Source organism: Falco rusticolus, chromosome 10, assembly GCF_015220075.1.
Source record: "Falco rusticolus isolate bFalRus1 chromosome 10, bFalRus1.pri, whole genome shotgun sequence".
Classification (NCBI taxonomy): Eukaryota; Metazoa; Chordata; class Aves; order Falconiformes; family Falconidae; genus Falco; species Falco rusticolus.
Genome location: NC_051196.1, coordinates 35,383,567 through 35,401,789, shown reverse-complemented (window position 1 = coordinate 35,401,789; position 18,223 = coordinate 35,383,567). Strand labels below are relative to the sequence as shown.

The 18,223-nt window shown below is 51.4% G+C and overlaps 1 protein-coding gene across 3 annotated transcripts in view; it reads right to left on the bottom strand.

Annotated features, from left to right (window-relative positions):
* Positions 1 to 17,368, bottom strand: part of TOX2 (TOX high mobility group box family member 2) — a 150,707-nt gene extending 133,339 nt beyond the window's left edge. Inside the window, exon 1 of one of the 3 annotated variants that reach the window (XM_037402838.1) lies at positions 17,191 to 17,368. In XM_037402838.1, the coding sequence (XP_037258735.1) occupies positions 17,191 to 17,292 (102 nt within the window). In that variant the 5' untranslated portion in view covers positions 17,293 to 17,368. Of the gene's footprint in view, positions 1 to 3,507; positions 8,377 to 15,359; positions 15,771 to 17,190 lie in introns of those variants that run through there. The other 2 variants (XM_037402837.1, XM_037402836.1) reach the window with 2 other exon arrangements.
* Positions 17,369 to 18,223: the final 855 nt, after the last annotated feature.

Here is an 18,223-nt window from a genome sequence, read left to right as displayed (position 1 = left end):
ACACTGGCCCCTCAGCACACAGCGCAGGGCCATGCTCCGGTCTTGGGTACCATATACCAGACATGCTGGTAACACAGAACTTGCATCACTGAGATTCTTCTAAAAAATAAACCTGGAAAGAAATTCTTTGGTAGCAGTATCATTTTTTGGGGGGCTCATCCTTTACCAGGTGTTTGCTCGGTGCTCTGTAGAACCCATTTCAGCTGGGGCCTTGAAACTCTGCTGGACCACATGTCATTGTAATAATACCCTACCCTAATTTTTGCAGTCTCCTAAGTTTAATCAAAGCCTCATACCCACATCAGCCACAAAGGAAGCCAGCAGAGCTCACACAGGGCTGGGGGTCTCCATTAGCACCACTATGCACTTGCCCGTAAAGCAGATAGGGAGGTTTGCATCCTATGGGCACAGCCTTGCCACATATGCAAGGACTGGATCTTGCACAGCACTTTTACCACGCATAGCTTTGTGGTTTCACACCAGCTATGAGCTTTGTTTCACTTTTGGACAGAGAAGGGGCATTGCCACATTGCCACTGGAAACCTGTGTCCAGGGGGGCTGCAAACCAGGAGCTCCAGAGCCCCGACCTGCATGAGCAGCACGTCACATGCAACCCTTCACAGAAAACACCTCCCATCCACAGTCGAGAATTAATCTTCCAGCAGGATATCCAAGTCATCCCCACCTGCATTTTACAATTTGTAGATAATGAACTAACTGCAACACTAAGCTTAAAATAAAAACATTGACACCTTTGCACAAAGAGATCTTGACTGCTCTTTCTAATTCATTTAGCTGCTTTTAAAGTGTCGCTTATTGCATCGGGAACAAAACCAACCAAAAAAAACCAAAAACCATCCTCATTATTTACGCAAAAGAGGCAAACAGGTGGCCTTAACTGCATGAGTCTCTTACCACACTGTTATGTGACTAAACTGAACATTTACACAGGTCTGAAAAATTGTTTGCAGTGGGCACACAGACAGCAGAGCTACCAGATGTTGTTCTCCTAATACTTACTATATTACATCATTGGATACTGCTTGAAAACCAACCTGTGCCAAGTTTTCAGAGGCCTCAGCTCACTTTCTACGCATGCATCTGCAGTTCTGGTGAGCCGGTTCCTGGACGCAGCTCGGATGTGGGTGCACAGAAGCCTTTTGCACCCAGGCTGTGTGTGCAGAGGGGCTGCTGTTTGTGCAAGCCGCCTCGCACACCCAAGAGCTGTTTATCCAATTACTGACACATGCACAGCATCCACAGGGAGCGCTTCCCTACTGCATCCCATGCTATGCTGTCAGACTTTGATATATTTAGGGGAAAAAAAAAAAAAAAACCCGAGAAAACTCCCAAACTGCAAATATAAGTTGGTGTTCAGATCAGAAAATAAAAGATATTTCACCAGTACTCATCTACTGACACATGGGGATGCTATGTTGAAAACATTTTAAACTTTTTTCAGCTCCCTCCACCTCTGGTTAGCACTGCTGCCCCGCCCCCTCCACTGCCTTCCAGTTTCAGATGTACGTGCTTTAACCAGTTTGCTGGGGTGAGATGCTGCTTCATTGAGGTGAGTGAAGGGAGGAGGGAAGAGAAGGCGCATGAAGAATTACATCAAGAACCAGCCCCCGGAGACCTGTCTGTGATGCACATCCCCACATCAAGCTGTCAGCTCCCAGCATTCAGCCCCACTGGGGTTTATTTGCTCCAGAGGAGAAATTCATTTTGCACTCAACTAATGTAACCCCGAAGTGCTTTAAAACAATATTCCTCTGACAGAGGCGTTACAAAAGCCGTTATTTCCCTGTTTAGAGTTAAGCTAAGCAAATACAAAGGTAACTTCATTTTAAACAAACTACCATCATCACAAAAAATGGATACCAAATATTCTCCTCCACCATATGGTGAATTTAACTGTATTATTTGCTCTTCTTGGAGGAGACAAACTCATTGGCAAACACCAGCTTGTGCAGCAAGATGATAGAGACTGGAAAACACTTCCCTCAAAATCCTTTTGCTTAATGACAGTTAAGAAAGCTCTGTTAATATATTCAATTTTAAGTTCTCTTTCCCTCTGCTTTCTAGAAGAGTGTATATTCCAATGACGCACTTCAAAAAAAAAAGTTATTTCTGAATTATTCCTACACAAATAATTTTGAAAGTATTCCTCATTGTCTGTGACTTACCACTGGGCTTCGGTTTTCATACCCATCCCACCAGCACCTATAATGATCGGGAGGGGTCTGTGTTTTCTGTCCTAGCTGTGGAAGTCCAAAGCAACTCAGGAGCAGCAGATTTGCTCCACGGGGAGCAAGCCTGATCCTTGTATCTGCCATGCCACGATCCTACTTGTTAAGACCATCTCTGACTTCAGTCCTATTTTACAGAGCCTGGAACTTCAGATCACACTCGGGATAAGTGCACCTGGCTGGTGTGGCGTTAACAGCGCCTCTTTCATGAGACATACAAGTCATCAAATTACAGAGAGCAAAGAGCTCTGCAGCAGCAGCCAACTTTCACTGGATTCCCTCAGCAGCTGCAGCCTAACGGGCTTTGAAGTGAGTAGACGTATCAGACACACACCAGCTGTCTCTTGCACCTCCAGAGTTACCACCAATTTACTCTGCGATCACTGTGAATTTGTAAGTTGGGTCCACCATGCTCTGAGGTTCCCCAGGCTTCCGCAACAGGCTTTGCAGAAGCATATTTGATCCCTTTGGGCAAAAAGGTCTATATGCATCTTTACATGCATCCATGTGATTTCTAAATGTCATCTTTGCTAAGCAGCATGAAGATACCTGCCACTTTACAGGCTCACCACGCCTGAAGCACCCCAAAGCTGCCACTATTCCTACTCTGGTAGTTATTTCTTTGCAGGGAAACTCAGAGCCGAGGTGGGCCCAGGTTTGCAGGCGGCACGAAATCCGGAGACAGCTGAGCCACTCTGCAGCCCGCCGGCACGGGCAGTCCCAGGGTAAGGGCTCTGAACAGAGTGGGAGGCGTGAGCTCTTCTCCAAAAGCCAAACCCGACAAATCTGCTTTGCACAAAGCTTGTTCCTCTCTCTGCCTCATTGTGTCCCATGGATGCCACAGGCAGGACAGATCTCCAGCAGCAAATACCCTGCTGTGTGCTGCCCTAGCTTATAAAGTTCTTCTGGGGTGGAGGCTCCACTGACGCACCCCCTGTGCTCCCAGCAGGTCTTTTTGGTCCTCAAGAATTTAATTTGACTATACGCACCACAAAGAAGTAGTGAAGGCTATTATAGTTTCTCCCACTACCAGGACAGTTGCTCGGTGCTGTTGCTGAGCCTTGTGCTGATACGTCCTTGGAATTGCTGCCGAGCTGTGCTCCCTCCTGCAGCCCCAGCAGGATGCCCAGCACAGGGCACTACATATTGCTGCTGTGAGTCACAGCACCGCTCCTCAGCCCAAACGGCAACATCGCAGGGTTTTTTTCAGTAATTCAGAAATGCCCCTCTGAAGGCAACCTGTTTGGTGCTGGGGTACCTTGTAGGAGCACGCTCTGGAGTCCCGCTGTCCCCATGCTTCTGCTGTAGGATGCACGCAGATACACCAGAAAGTCCAACCGCTGCTGGAGGCTGCCAAGCACATCCTCTTCAACCTCCAGTCCCTCTGCAACGCACCACAGAAAACAGCAGCCAGGACACCAGCACAGCTTGGGCTGGATCTAGCCCCTAAACCCCAATGCATAGCTGCACCCACTGCGCTTCATCCTGAGGTTGGCAGGTGGCATTTTTTAGCTGAATCTCAAGTAACACATAAACACAGCATCTCGCACATGCAGGTCGGTTGTTGCGGGGCATCTCACAGCCATGCTGCAGTTTTCCCCAGCCAAGGAGCCACTCTGGGCACCCTTTAATTCTGTGGCAGCACGGATTAATCGGAACCTGCCACAGTAATAGATGTGCAGTTACCTTAAGTATTCATCAACCTTATAAAGGTTAACTTGTTAGCCTTTCTGCTCCAGAAACAAGTTCTGCCTTCATTTGCACCTCTGCAGATTCACCAGCTCAGAGGAGGTTTCCAAGACGTGATCTGGACAAGTTTTATCAATGAATTCAAATCTTGAGCTAAATCAGAAGGAGGAATGGATTTACCCTAATCCCTTCCAAACATTCATCAGCATCAACTACCAGCTCAGCAGGACTTAATCCCTTTTTAATCTCTCAAAAACAGTGGAATATATGGAGAAGAGGTTGGGCACACAGCAGTGGAAGATCTCTCTTGGTTTTTGTTTCTTTAAAAATAATTCTGGCTGCCAAATCACGTTGAAAATTCATTAAGATCTTCACTAATATCACTTTCTGGTAAACAACCGGTTGCCACCAAGAGAGCACGTACACCAGAGGAGGGCCCACGCTATTTGGCACAGCGGAAGAGATGCCCATCCAGCAGCCTCTGCAGGAACACAGCATCTCCGTGAAGATGCTCCAGGAGCTCAGATCCCATTGGCTGGCTGGCGGTGAGCGCAGAGACCGCACAGGCAGGCTTTCCCGGCGCCGTGGGCAGCGATGGGGCGGAGATGCAGCAAGCCACTTCTTGGTGACAGCATGGAACCACACACGTAGCATCCACCAACGCTGCTGCAAACCCAACAGCAGAAACACAGACCCCAGTGCCAAAAACCAAGCTTTGCTCTGCAGGTACCAGGCTCTAGAAACAGCTTAAATCCCAGCCCCGAGTGACTCACAAGGTGTTTTCATGCCTCCCACTAAAACTACCAGCGACAATGGCAATGCAGGCTCAGATGGCTGTGGGTGTCGTGGCCGGTGGCATCCCACCCCCGGTGGCTGCTGAGCCAAGGGGAGCCCCATTGCAACGCGCCTGATGGCACCAGAGTCAGCGCGGGGGCGAATCCAATCCAGTGTGTTTAGGAGCACCCGGATCAGAGCGTTAGTGCGCGATTCTAGGTTTACATAACACCACCAAATGATTTTGGCAGAAACAATTGGTATTAGCAAGGAAAATGAAGCATCAGGAACAGCCGGCAGAGCAAAGAGACACCTCTCGCAGCAGCCCCCAGGCTAAAAAGAAAATAAATAACAAATGCAACAGAAGCAACACTTGGACAGCAGGGAAGAAGAGGGGAAACCTTCGCAAGGGGAAATGAGACTTGAATCATGGCTGAGATGAGCAGGGAATTAAGCTTTCCTCTTTCACCCCCTTCCCAACCCCATCGGACTAAGCTTTCTGCTTTATTAAGACACTCCAGTCAAGCCTGCAACACTCCAACAGGGCGAAGCGAAAGCCGTCTCACACAGGGCTCCAAGCTGTGAGGTCTGAGCAGCTCCTGCCGAGCCGCCTCTCGCCCTGTGGACGCTAATTGCAGAGCTCAGCGATGCCTGGGCAGGGACCCAAGGCACTGATGTGTTGGCTACCCAGCCCCGCCGAGCCTGGCTCTGCTGCTGCGCCAGGCAAAGCACCGACAGGCGTCGTGCTCAGAAACGCTCAATCACACAAACTTCACGTTGTAACTTCTAAGTCAATTCAGTCTGGATGCTGCTGGGTTAGCAGTATCGGAGGTTTCGTTTATCCCCTAAGAAATACATCTGAAACCCCAAAGGTGGCTGGATCTGCCCCTTGGTCTCTCTAGTGGCTCCAGCTCTGGCCAAAGGGATGGGGCCACCAGTTCCATGTGGCCCAGGTAGCCCCCGTCCTGCTGTACATGCCACACTGCCACCGGGAGCAGCTGCGATGCGTATGCTGACACTCCCAGAGCAGGACAACAACCACCGGCCCTATGTCACAGCATCTGAGAACATCTGGTCCCTCGGCGCTCCAGCCTGGTGACCTAGTGATGGGAAAAGGCACACCAGCTCTTCAGAAACCTCCGGGTCCCACAGCCTTCCCGCTGTAACGGTGCTAAGCAAGGAGGCAGCCTCGAGACCTTTTTTTGCCAAGCAGAGGATCCCTTCCAAGCTGGCACCATCCTTGTGCTCATGGCACGATGACAGTGACACAAGCTAAAGCTCCAGATCCAACAGCATGTTCTTCCTGCCTCTCAGCTACTCAAGATTTCCAGCTCTGGCGGCAAATGAAAAGCCCCAGTCAAGCTTCGGAACATCGTAAGACAACTGCACGAGGCGACAGGATGTTGAAATCCACATTTCCCCGACACAGAGCAGCGCTTTCCAGCAAAAGGGAACCACATCTACAGCTTCACACACAGCTTGTGGAGGACAGCTCTGGATAGCAAGACAAAGTTAATCAAACTCATTTCTAAAAAGTTTCCATGACAAACTTGGATTTGCCTGTGATACAAGGATCCTGCTTTGTTAACAACTACCTCATCTTTATATTTAGATCCTGCCTGTATCCCCTGAAGTTCAGCACTCAGTCTCTGCTCTGGGAGCTTGCAGAGGAGCCAGCAGTTATACCTGAAATGGGGTACGCTCTTCTCAGTCACACAGGTTTGGTGTGCAGCACCTCACATTCAGGAAGTTTGCCCTTAGACATTATCAACATCAAAACGAGAACAGGTTGTCAGCACAGCTGGACATAGAAAGGGACTTAATGTGGCTCCAGCAGAGCCCGCAGCCTCGGAGCAGGGAAGCTTCATCGTGGGGTGGCATCCCACTGCCACGCTAGGCACGGGAAAGTGCAAGGGTGGGAGAAGTGGATGATAATTTTGTACGAGGCTGCCCTTGTTCCCAGCTCTTCACTATTTTCCTCTCAAACTTACACACTGTGACCTTTCCAGGCAAAAAATAAAACAAGTGAAACCTTGCAGTCTAACAGGAATAGTAACACATGCAGGGAAAGGATGCCAGAGCCAGCTCTGGAGCCTGCAATCTGGATCCCTGCTCCTACAGGATGTGTTTCTAAATCTCAGTCAATAGCGCCTGTTTTCCAAGGAATGAGGCATTTCACGTATTATTAACTCTAAGGCCCTTCTTGCTACAAACTTCCTATTTAGCATTTGATTGCAGCCATCACCACCGAGAGCCTCATCGTATTAGAGCAGAAACTCCACAGCCTATAGCTGGTGCAGGCTGTATACTGATGTTTTTCCCTCCTGCCATCTCAATCCCAGAGGGTGCTATTGGAATTATCTGAAACACACTTCCAGAAGTCCCTTCCAGCCTAAGCTATTTTATGATTTTAAACACGTATTTGTTTCTTTTGCATTCTCACTCAAATTTGGTACCCTGCTGCCACAGACGGCTGAAGTTACGCGTTGCTATTCCCACCGGGGTTTGGTCTCCCCCAGACAAAGGCCACTACGTGCCGACCACGTCACTTACAGTGCCGCAAGTTTACAAAGCTTGAAAGACCATTTCAGCAAAGTTTTTCTCCTTTTCAAAGCCCAACTCTTAAGTGGAAATACTGATTCAATATAGCTTGCAAAAAACCTACACTCCGATCTGATTTAAATCAAATAGTTAAATACTCCACATGTACCGCTTGGCACAGCCATGACAGAACTATCTGGTTTGCAAACAGATGGCCACCCACAATTAATTTGCCACCTCGACACAGAGACGCAGGTTGGCAATTCATTAAAAAGCACACGCCACTAGTCTTCAGTTCACTTTATGACCTGCAGCCTTTCCTCCTAGGCAGACTCTTTATCTTAAGGGGGGGTGGAAAAATACCAAACACCCAAACCACAACTACCACTGAATAACGAAAACATGACTGGTTTTCTTGGCATCTAATAAATGTTGTTCTCAGCTCTAACAGATTTATCAGGTTTAAAACTACCATGTCGCCAACATCCGTCTGGGGTAGAGGAGACCAGACCATAACTCCAGTGCAGGTTCCTAAATATACACAGATTGAAGCCCGCGTGACCTCACTGTCTGGCTGCAGGGTTAGATCCATGGCGTTTGTTGGAAGGTTTTTCTTCAAGGGCTGTTTGATCTTCAATCAACAATGCTTATCAGTGGTAAAGTCTGCCAGCCATTCCCAAAAGTTTGATATTTTTAACAGAACATCCTTCTCCTTTGAATGCTATTTAGAGACAAGATAACACATCAGGGGGAAAGTTGCCTTCCTGGGTTTAACACGGACAAACAGAGCAGGATCCTATTGGGGGAACACGTATTTCCCAGTGCTACAAGCCCCAGCTTCTGTGGTTCATGTTTCCCCCACAATATTTCTACTTTTTCTTTTTCAGATGGCACCCAAATGCTTTTTTTGCGCCCATTGCCTAAGCTGGGACAAACCAAGATGATTCAATTAAGTGTTTCCATATAAAACTTTCTCTAAAGTTTTCATAAATTTTATTTCCTCACTGTCAAAGTTTCTTTCCTTTTTGCTAAGGAGTCCAGGGCACACTGCCCCTCTTTCTACACTAGGGACTAGCACTCTAATTCCTTAAAAACACATCATTCTTCCACAGCAGGCACGCTGTGCTGAGATGCTCATGGTCTAAAAACCCACTGCTCAAAGCAGCACCCATGAAGAATCAGGATCATGGAATGGATCTAAACTGTTCTTTTTTGACAGAGGGGGAAAAAAAATAAAATGCCTTTATTTTAGGATTCAGTAACTCTTAAGCGATGAAACAAAATGTCTTTGAATCCGGAGCTAGTAAGAGAGAGCCAGAGAGCTCCCGCCAGAGAGAGCCGGAGCCCAGGAACACGGTGGCGGGTGCAGCAGCCCCACGCTGTCCTGCAGCTGTAGGGTCCCCAGGGTGCTGGCAGCACCCTCCTCCCTGTACCACAAAGGAAAGGTAATGGCAGAGGAGGAATGGAACAGCTCATCACTGACCCAGGGATCAGCTTCTGGGGGAGGAAGGAGCTCATCCTGCACACTGCTAGGAGCGGGACCAAGGCCCCCACCAGCCCCCCACGTGGACAGCAAGCTGCTGTGAGACCAGCACCACGCCAGGCCAAGCTCTCCCTTACACCACCTGCCCTGTCTCCTCCCATCAGTCACATTAAAACAGTGGCATCTGAGGGTTTTCAAATGGCTTAACAACTCCTAAGAGCCAGACAGCTCTACCACCTCCCCAGGGAGAGGGAGGAGATGCTCAGAGAGTAAATCGCATCAGGCTGGAAGGGTGAAACTTTCATAGGTATAAACGTGGAGATCCACATTGTTATAAGAGAGGTGTCTTTTGGGGTGCCTCAGGTTGCTTGCACCTCTCCACAGACCCAGGTCTCCTGCAATGGATGCTCAGCACTCAGGCTGGCTCAAATTATTCATACAAATAATTCCCAAGTGCCTGGGGTACCCCAAAATGACCTGCTGCTGCTGGAGACAGAGACCTAGGGCAGTTCACGCAGAGGATGAATGGCAGAGCCACAACACAGCCCTTATCTCCCAACTCTGACCACAGGCAAGCACAGGCTCCACCCTGCAAGCAGAACAGGAGGAGATTAAGGGGAAGATGAAGAGGAAGACAACGGTTTTCTCTAAAGCTGAGAGGAGGAGCATGGCGCACAGGCAGACAGCCAGGGAGAAAGGGGATGGAGCCTCCCTGATGAGTCCAGACAGGAATGGAAACTCTGAGTCATCGGTAGGTTTTGTGGGAAGAAAAACCCGCTAATGTGATCCAGCTAATCTGATAAAAAGAGAGCTCCACACCACTGCCAGGGTGGAACAGGATCAGCGAGGCATGGGCAGCCCAGTCTCAGGGTAAAATACAACCTGGGTGACAGAGAGGATGGTGGTACATCACCAGAGGCGAGGGTGGCACGTGCCAGCACGCCTGGTGCTCGCCCCTCCATCTCCCAAGCATCCCGGTGCCAGGGCTGCCCGTTCTGGAGCCGGGCTGGCAGTTCCAGCTGCACAGAGACCAAGATGCACATCAGGAGTGGGCAGGAGAGGCTCAGGGCAGAGCTGCAGCGAGACTTACTACCCACTCCGCTTGGGAATAGGCCACCATCCTGCCACCTCCCTTTTCTAGCTCTTGCTAAATTATGAGTTTTTTTAGAAACACACGGGAAATCCCCCCCCCCCCCCCCCACCATTAGAGCAAGAGGCTGGGTCCTCAAACCAACAGAAAAACAATGAAAATATCTACATTTTAAACACTCGTGCAACCCAGCCTCCTGTGTCCAGGCTATAACTAGAGGTCAAGAAATTTCCTTAGACCAAGATTTCTGCAGATAAGGCTCCTCAGGAGCCGCACGTGGCAACCAGCACAAACCAACACTCAAGTAATCTTTCCATAATAACAGCTACTAGTCCAGGGCCCTAATTTAACACTTGCCTCGCAGTTACATTCGCCACAGAGCTGAACTAAAATCACAGTTGTCAGGAAAAGATTTAATTCTATCTGCAGAGGTCAACCAATCTATGCAAAAGATTACAGCGGAGGAGAGAGATTCTGTGGCACAATGCAAAGATTTCGCCTGCAGGCGACGCAGCAGCCAATGCCATTTTTCAAAGAAGAAATGGCATCCATCCGAACAAAACCACCAGACGGAAACAATAGAAAGAGGGGGGAGATGCAGATGATTAAAATATTTAAATCTGGTCATATAAGTGCAAAACCAGACAATTTAACACTGCTTTCAATCACTTTTTTTTCTATAGTGGTTTGATTCGTGCTTGTTTCAGTAAGTTTTGTTGTGAAATTTCTCCCCTCTGCAGCTGAACTGCACATCTCCAAGTATAAGCTTTAATTACATGAAAATGTGTGTGCAAAAATCACAGAAGTGGAACATTAAAGCTCAAACCTCCAATTTGGAATTAATGGTATCAAAGCTGGAATCACGCTAACACTTTACCCCGACTTTACAAATACAGAATAGAATATAAAGAAGTTGCAGCGAAGATGGTACACAACAGCTTCAGACAGAAGCCTCGCACTCACTGGATGGAAAATTGTCAAGGAAAACACATTAGCAACACAATAACTTATTTTTAATGTAGAGCTGTTAGGAAAACACAATTATATGCTTCATTTATACTGAAAGATATAATCCAACTTACGGTAAAAGCATTTAGAGCTTATTTCATAAAAAAAAAAAACCCAAACAAAAAACCCCCCAAAAAAACACCAAAAAAACCCCCCACCAAACCAACCACCAAAACAAAACTAAAGAAAAGGAGAGATGAGCACGAAGGTAATAAGGAGAAATTGTGCATCTGGGGGGATAAGGCTCCCTGCCATAGCACACCCCTGCTCAGCCAGCCTGCCGCAGCACCAAGTGGTCCTCACCTCCTGCTCCTTGCATCCAGCAGCAGAGAGATGCAAAGTGAAGGCAGAATGCAATAGAGCTTTTTCTTCAAATGCAGCAGAAATGCGACGACAGTGACATCAATCACCAGGAAAGGAGCCAGCAATGCCCATTCTTACAAGCAACAAAAGCAGAGCCCAGACAAAGCCCTGCAAGGGTTACAGGTGCTCTCCTCACCACCCCGGGTGAGCAGCAGCCACATGTTGCGCAAGCTATAGGATGCTCTGGCTGCTACAAGCAAGATACAATTTATCACCAGAATGTTTCCTCCATTACAGATGCACAGACTGATCCCGGTGCTTGTTGCAAGCTCAGAGGTCTAAGTCCAGAGATGTACATGGATTTACCCTGTGGTTACGGCGTGTGACATGCAATAGGCTTCAGACCACTGACTGCAGGGACGACACTTAGAATTGATATGATGCATCATAAATAAATCAGAGAAACTTGTGAGATTTTGATCCTAAATTTCTGGTCTCTTGATGCCTCCTCTGCTACAGGAACTTCCACGGATCAGGTCCTTGACAAGGTTGTTCAGAACCAGCCCCAACAAACACACTGCTTTGTACAAGTCAGACTGGTCTTCAAAATATCTCCCATTGTTCCAAAACAAACCAGATTAAAGCCTCCCCTCTGTGCATACAGAGAACACAACAATTTCTATGAATGGATAGACATTCATTATTTAGCTCCCAATCCCTGTCTTAAAGCCCAAGGCAAAATGGAGCTTCAAATGCTTTCTGCCATGCAACCCACCAAAGATCGCTCTGGAGAATGCAGGGTTGTCCCATGGAGTAGCTCAAACACTTTTCCGTGGAAGCCCTTGCCCATATTCAGGGCCTAAATAAATAAATAAATAAACAAATAAATAAATAAAAAATATCCATCTTTGAAAATCAACAGGAGCTGCCTGCCAAACGAGAATAAAATAGGCCCCAAATTAAAAATTTGCTGGACTTTGTTCTCCATCCAAAATCCTCCATCTCCAAAGAAAGATTTATGCTACTTCAAAACAGTTGGCTTAGAAAACAGAAAGGAAAAGAATACATTTTATCTTCCAGAATGGCAAAGCAGTTCTGGAACGATGAAAAAGGGATTGTGTTTATCGCTGCAATGTACAATTTATGGTAAAAGTCAAAACAAAACAGAATGTTCCACAGAAATGCATTCGCTACATCGACCTGGGCTCATATCAGCAGCTCAGATCCCATTTCTGAAGGGTTCTTAAAAGAAGAAGAGAGCATTGGTTGCAGATTAATACTTATCTCATGACTAGTAGATTTTAATTATCCATAATTTATGGTGGTGTATTGGCAAGGTAGTTTTTGTCAATTTATCAGCCTAAAAGGCAAGGCACAGGGCATGTTCGGGGATGCAAAGCCACGGAGCCCTGTTAGAAAGATCCAGGACAAGGTTTGATGGTGCTGTTGAATCCTACCAAAGTGCTACAGGGTTAGCAGAGCTCCCCAGCACGTATCTCCCAGTAACTGCTGGAGGTCCCCAAGGACCACAGGCACTCCCAGTGTCACAGCAGCGCGCTTGCTCTGCAAGGGTTAGGTATTCCCAGGCTGGGTCCTCCTCCTCCTCCCCGTCAGTCATTGCCCTAACTGGAAATCAGGCATCGTACTAACCAAGCCTGATCATCTTAACACCAGAAGCAACTAAGAAGAATTTATATTTAAATTTATTTCTGCAGGAAGAATAGAGAGATGTTAATTCACTCCCTAAAGATGCCCCTGGAGTGCAGAGAGCAGGATCACTCCTCGCACAGCACAGCATCGCTGCATACGCTGCATGGAAGAGCACACAGTACCGTGCTCGGGCAGGATTCCTGCCATACGCCTCCCTTGCAAAAACAATGTTGCCTGGGCTAAGAAGAAAAACTGCCTCCCATACTCTGTGGACCCACACAATTCAAGATCCAGAAAAATCCTTCCATGCTGGTGAATCAGCTAATGTACCAGACCCTGTTGCTAAAGCTCTGCTAAGAGCAGAACGAGCCCCTGCGTTACTAACCTGTGTTTTTTTCCATGGTTTACTTATTGTGAAATACATATGCAAAGAGTTTCCCCAGAGTTTAAGAAGGAAAAATCCCCCAAATTTTCCACAGAGCAACTGGAGGGATGTGAACATACCCACTGAGCAGCACACCCCTCCCGCAGTGCAGGAGCATGCTGCCTCTCCCCCAGACACCATCACAACAGCGAGACGCCATGAAAGCTCAGCTGCCCCAGCAAGGGAGCAGGAGGGGGGGTCTACAGCAGGTACCAATGCCGCAGGGAAAAGGCCAGAGGGGACAGAAGAAGGGGCTTTAGACCCAGGTTTAAAAGAGGAATCCGAAATGGAGGTAGGTGCTCCCTTCAGCAGGGCTCAGGTGGCCGATGACAGAGACGAGTGTCACAGTTTGGACAAGGGCTCCTTGCAGAGATGGAACCCTTCCAGCTGAACCTTGCCAGTCCCCTGTGGGTGCTGTGCAGACACAACCTAATGCACAAGCAGCTCTGTGCAGTCCCAAGGATGGAGCAGGTCCTGGATCCAGCCCACAGGAAGGAGACGAGGGGCCAGCACATGGGAAATGCTTGTGGCAGCTTGCCCTAGGGAGGCTTTGGGGTGGCTCCGGGAAGGCGGTGCTTCTTATCGCCCCTACACATTGGGCCAAGCCCATTGCAACCCCAAAAACCCTGCCAAGGAACATCAGTCCTCCAAGGTGTGAGCAGCAGCTCCCCGGGCACTGGGAAGTTTGGGGTTTGCTCTGCTTCCAGCTGCCACAGCAAGCTGCTCCACACGGGACCACCCGTGATGGGGGCTGGTTTATCTGGGGAGCCCTTTTTCCCCTCTCCGGTGTCACCAGCGTGCCCAGTGCATAAAGACTCTGTCAAACACAGTCAGCAGAAGGGAAGATTCGTCCTCACCCTGTCTGCTGGGGCACAAGAGACCCTGTTCTCCACCCATGGGTGTCCAGCTCCTCACTCCCCCCCCCCCCCCCCGTCCCCTCTTGGTGGCCAGCCCTTAGAGGAGGAACAGGAATGCTCTGAAAGAAGTTAAAGGAATGGTGCAAATGCCCCCCTTCTGGGGAGGCCTCGGCTGAACATACACTCCTGTTTCATTATCCCTCTAAACATCCCTTGTCCATTTAAAAATGGAAATGCTGATAGGCAATAGGCACCTCTTTAGCTGCAAAGAGAAAATGTGGCTTACAGCAGCATGCAGACGAGATCGGAGACCTCAAGGTAATGATACCATGTTTGGTAAGCACACAAACTATTACACTGACATTTCAGCATGCTTTGGGCTAGAGCACATCTACCTGGCAAGCTCGCTGGTGATGGGTGTGCAGGCAGAGAGCTGTGCTGTGCTCTCGGCAAGTTAGTTTTATCCAGTGACACCGCACACCCTTTCCCCGGCTTCTCTGCGCCCCCCCCCCCCCCCCCCCCCCCCCCCAATAAATAAAATTAAGCAGCCCTTTGGGGGGGGGGGGGCGGGGGAAGCAGAACTGAAGAAAATAAACCCTTTAAATCAAAGGGCTTTAAAGCCCCTCCATAAACTTGGCAAAGCAGAAAAGCAAAGAGCCTGTAAGCGCACCTTGCCCAGGTCCTTCCTAGAGACTGACTTCACCTGGGATACCTGCATACCATAGAGAGAGAACTGCTGATTTTTCCAGTCCACCCTACCCTCCTCTGCAGCTTTTTAAACTGGCCATGTTTTGAGGCAGACGCTGCCCTAGCCTGACTCTGGGCTGAGCCGCCAGCACCAGGCAGGAGCGATAGGTCTGGGACTGGTGTCAGGTTTTGGAGTTTCCCAGAGGGTCCCGTGTGGCTCTGAGAAGTGCAGGATACCAGCACTGGTGGCGACCCGCAGCCACCCCACACGTCCAGGGAGGCTCAGCGCAGCAAAGGCAACAGGCGACACTGGGCCACGGTTTGATGCTGAAGTTACAACCGTTATACCAGTGTTCGGCTGGGAAAACAAAGTCAACCCATTTCATCTCTGGCTTCCTTCCAGCGGCCTCATCCCACAGACAAACATGCACTGCTGTGCATAAGCAAATGGCATTCGATAAATCGGGAAAGAAAAGAAGAAAGAAAAAAAAAGAAAGAAAAAAGAAAGAGCCCTGAATATCAGAATAGGGTAAGTCACTTCCTTTCTTCTTCCCGCTCCCCCGTAGCAGCGACAACAGCAGCATCTGGTGGCAGTGGTCAGTACCTGGGTGCTCCTCTCCAGTGTCCCATCCAGCCCGGCCAGCACCAGCGCCTTCTCCCGGGCCGGGCTCACTGGGGCCGCAGAAGCAGCGATCTCCTCCAGCCTCCCCATCCGCAGTGCCGTGCGACAGCAAGGACCCGCGGATCAGTTGCGACTGCCTAATCCGGGACTAATCTCAGGGATTCAGGCCACGGATGAGCTGACGACGTGGGGCCCCACGCGCCCCAACGCTGGGTGGGCGCTGCTGGGGGGACGCGGGGTCCGGGCACCCCACAGCAAGGGCCTGCGGCATGGCAGCACCACCGCCTGCCTGGAAAACTGGAAGGCAAACTAAATGGTGTTCGCATCTAACAACTTCTTGGTAACATCGAGTTCCTAAAGCCCGCAGGATCTGGGGGTTGCTGCAGTTCCCAGCAGCACACGCTCACACAGTCCCAGACTTCCAGCTTTTGCACACTTCATCGGCTGACGTTTCGGCAGCACGGATGACCTGCTCCCAGGTGACCCGGCTCTTGTTAGTATTTTAAGAGCATATTTAGCATTTGAAGAGCAACGGCAACGATAATAAAACAATTTGAAACTAGCAGTAGGTGGATACAGAAGAAATCAATTCAAGTTGCTTCCTTTCGGCACGATCAGGCATCTCCAAACAAATGAGAACCATTTGGTTTGCTACAACTTAATAAAAAGAGATAAATAACCCAAATGGCAGAGAACAGTTAGATTCATACACTGATATGTAACGATTAATTTGCTGCACCTGGGAAGCCACACCGGTTTCCCGCTGCTTGTTTCTAAAGAGTTTGATACCGAAGTACCACAACAGCAAGATGAGCCGGGGGCACCCCGAGCTGCAGTCCCAACGCAGGGGAGTGGTTCTTCCCTTTATTAACTTTTTTCAACGCAATTACCCGAATTTGGCCCGGGAGGACGCAGCCAGGGTTATGTCTCGGAGCTTATCGTGGCGATGCTCCCTCCCTGCAAGCGGGTCTGCTTCCTACGGCTTTGTGCTGGGGGATCGGGGGTATTTACCCGCTGGCCAGGCAGGCGAGCCCCGCAGAGAGCTCCTCACCCCGGAGCACAGCACCCCGCACCCCGCCCCTTCGCTCCTTCTCCAGGGTGAAGGAAATTGTCTACAGCACTTCGGGCGCTCTCAGATATCCCGCTGCGATCCCTCTCCCGTTACAAGAACGGGGTGCTTCGCCTTGCAGCTGCGGCGAGCGGGGGAAATGTGGGTTAGGGGGCTCTCCCGCCGCGCCGGGGGCTGGGGGCGGGCGCCCCGCGAGCGTGGCTGGCGGCCGCGCGGGAGCATCAGCGCCGGGGCCGGAGCCGCAGCCCCCCGCCCGGGACGTGCCGGCGGCGCCGCAGCTTTGCGAACACGGTGCAAAACAACCGCAAACAGCCCCAGCAAAGTGCGCGACACCAGCCACAGCAGCACCCCCCACCCCCCCGAACAGCGCTCCGGCCCAAACGCTCCCGTAGGGAAAACATGAAATAAACCCAGGGCTCGAAAGGGAGCACAGGAACAGCCAGGCCCCCCCGAGCCGCGACCCCTCCGAGCCGCGTTCCCCCCCGAGCCCCGCTGCCGCTACAGCCCGCCCCGCCGGGCAGCGCCCCCCCCCGCCCCGGCCAGCGCAGCCGGCCGGCCGGCCCGGCGCCCCGACGGCTCTCCCCGCTCCGCTTCCAGGCCACTTTCAAAATTCCCTCCCGCAGAAGCCCGGCGCTGCCAGCGCTGCCGCCCCCCACCCCAACACCGCGAAGTTGCGGGACGCGCCGAGCAGAACCCCCCCGGGCAGCCCCCCCCAGCCCCAGGCACCGCCGCCCCCCCCCGTACCTTGTTGCAGTGATAATAATCCAGCGGCCCGAGGCAAGTGGGGTCGGCGCCGGGCAGGGACCCCACGGCGGTGGGGGCGGAGGGGTAAAACCTAACGTCCATGCCGGGGCTGCGGGCGGCGGCAGGCGGGGGCTCCAGCGGGCATGGACCCGGCTGCGGCGGCGGCGGTGCCTCTGGCGCGGGGGGCGGGGAGAGGGCGGGCGGCGGCGGCGGGGGGGCGGGCGGCGGCCCCCGGCCCGCCCCGCTCCGCACCGCCCCGCGCCGGGGCCGCTATTGTTTGCGGCGGGGCCGGGCGGCTCCCCCCGGTGGCCGGGCCGTCCCCCCGTCCCGCTGCCCCGTCGCCGGGACCGGTGGGCGCTGGGGGAGCCCCCCCCCGGGGGCGGCTGGGGAGGGGGGAGAGCGGGACGCCCCCCTGTCCTCCGTCCCCAGCCGGCCCGGAGGGGAAAGCATCAGCAGCCGCCGGGGGACCGGCAGCTCGGGTGTGACGGCGGGTCCCGCTGGGGACCCTGTTACATCTTTGCCGCCTACACCGAAACACCGTGCCCGGTTTTGCCCTCCTCTGGACACAGGACGGTGCCAGGCAGCCGCCTTTTGCCCCCACACAGTGCCTGGTCCCCACCCCTGAAGAAAGATGCTCTCTGTCGCCCTGATCCCCCCACCCCGAAAAAGGATGTTCTCCATCGCCCTGACCCCCCCACCCCTGAAGAAGGATGCTCTCCATCACCCTGACCCTCCCACCCCTGAAGAAGGATGCTCTCCATCGCCCTGACCCTCCCACCTCTGAAGAAGGATGGTCTCCATCACCCTGATCCACCCTAAATCCAACCCTGGCACAGAGACCCCGCTGCTGCAAGGCCTGCACATCCCCACGCACTCTTCCACCCAGGAGAGAAAAGCCGGTCTCTGGTGTTGGCCCCCACTCCCCAAGGCATGGGGCCCTACAGCCCACCACCACCCCAGGCTGCCCGGCTCTCTGTACCTCTCCACCCTTACAGACCCTCCCATCGGGGAGGCAGCACCCACTCATGGCCAG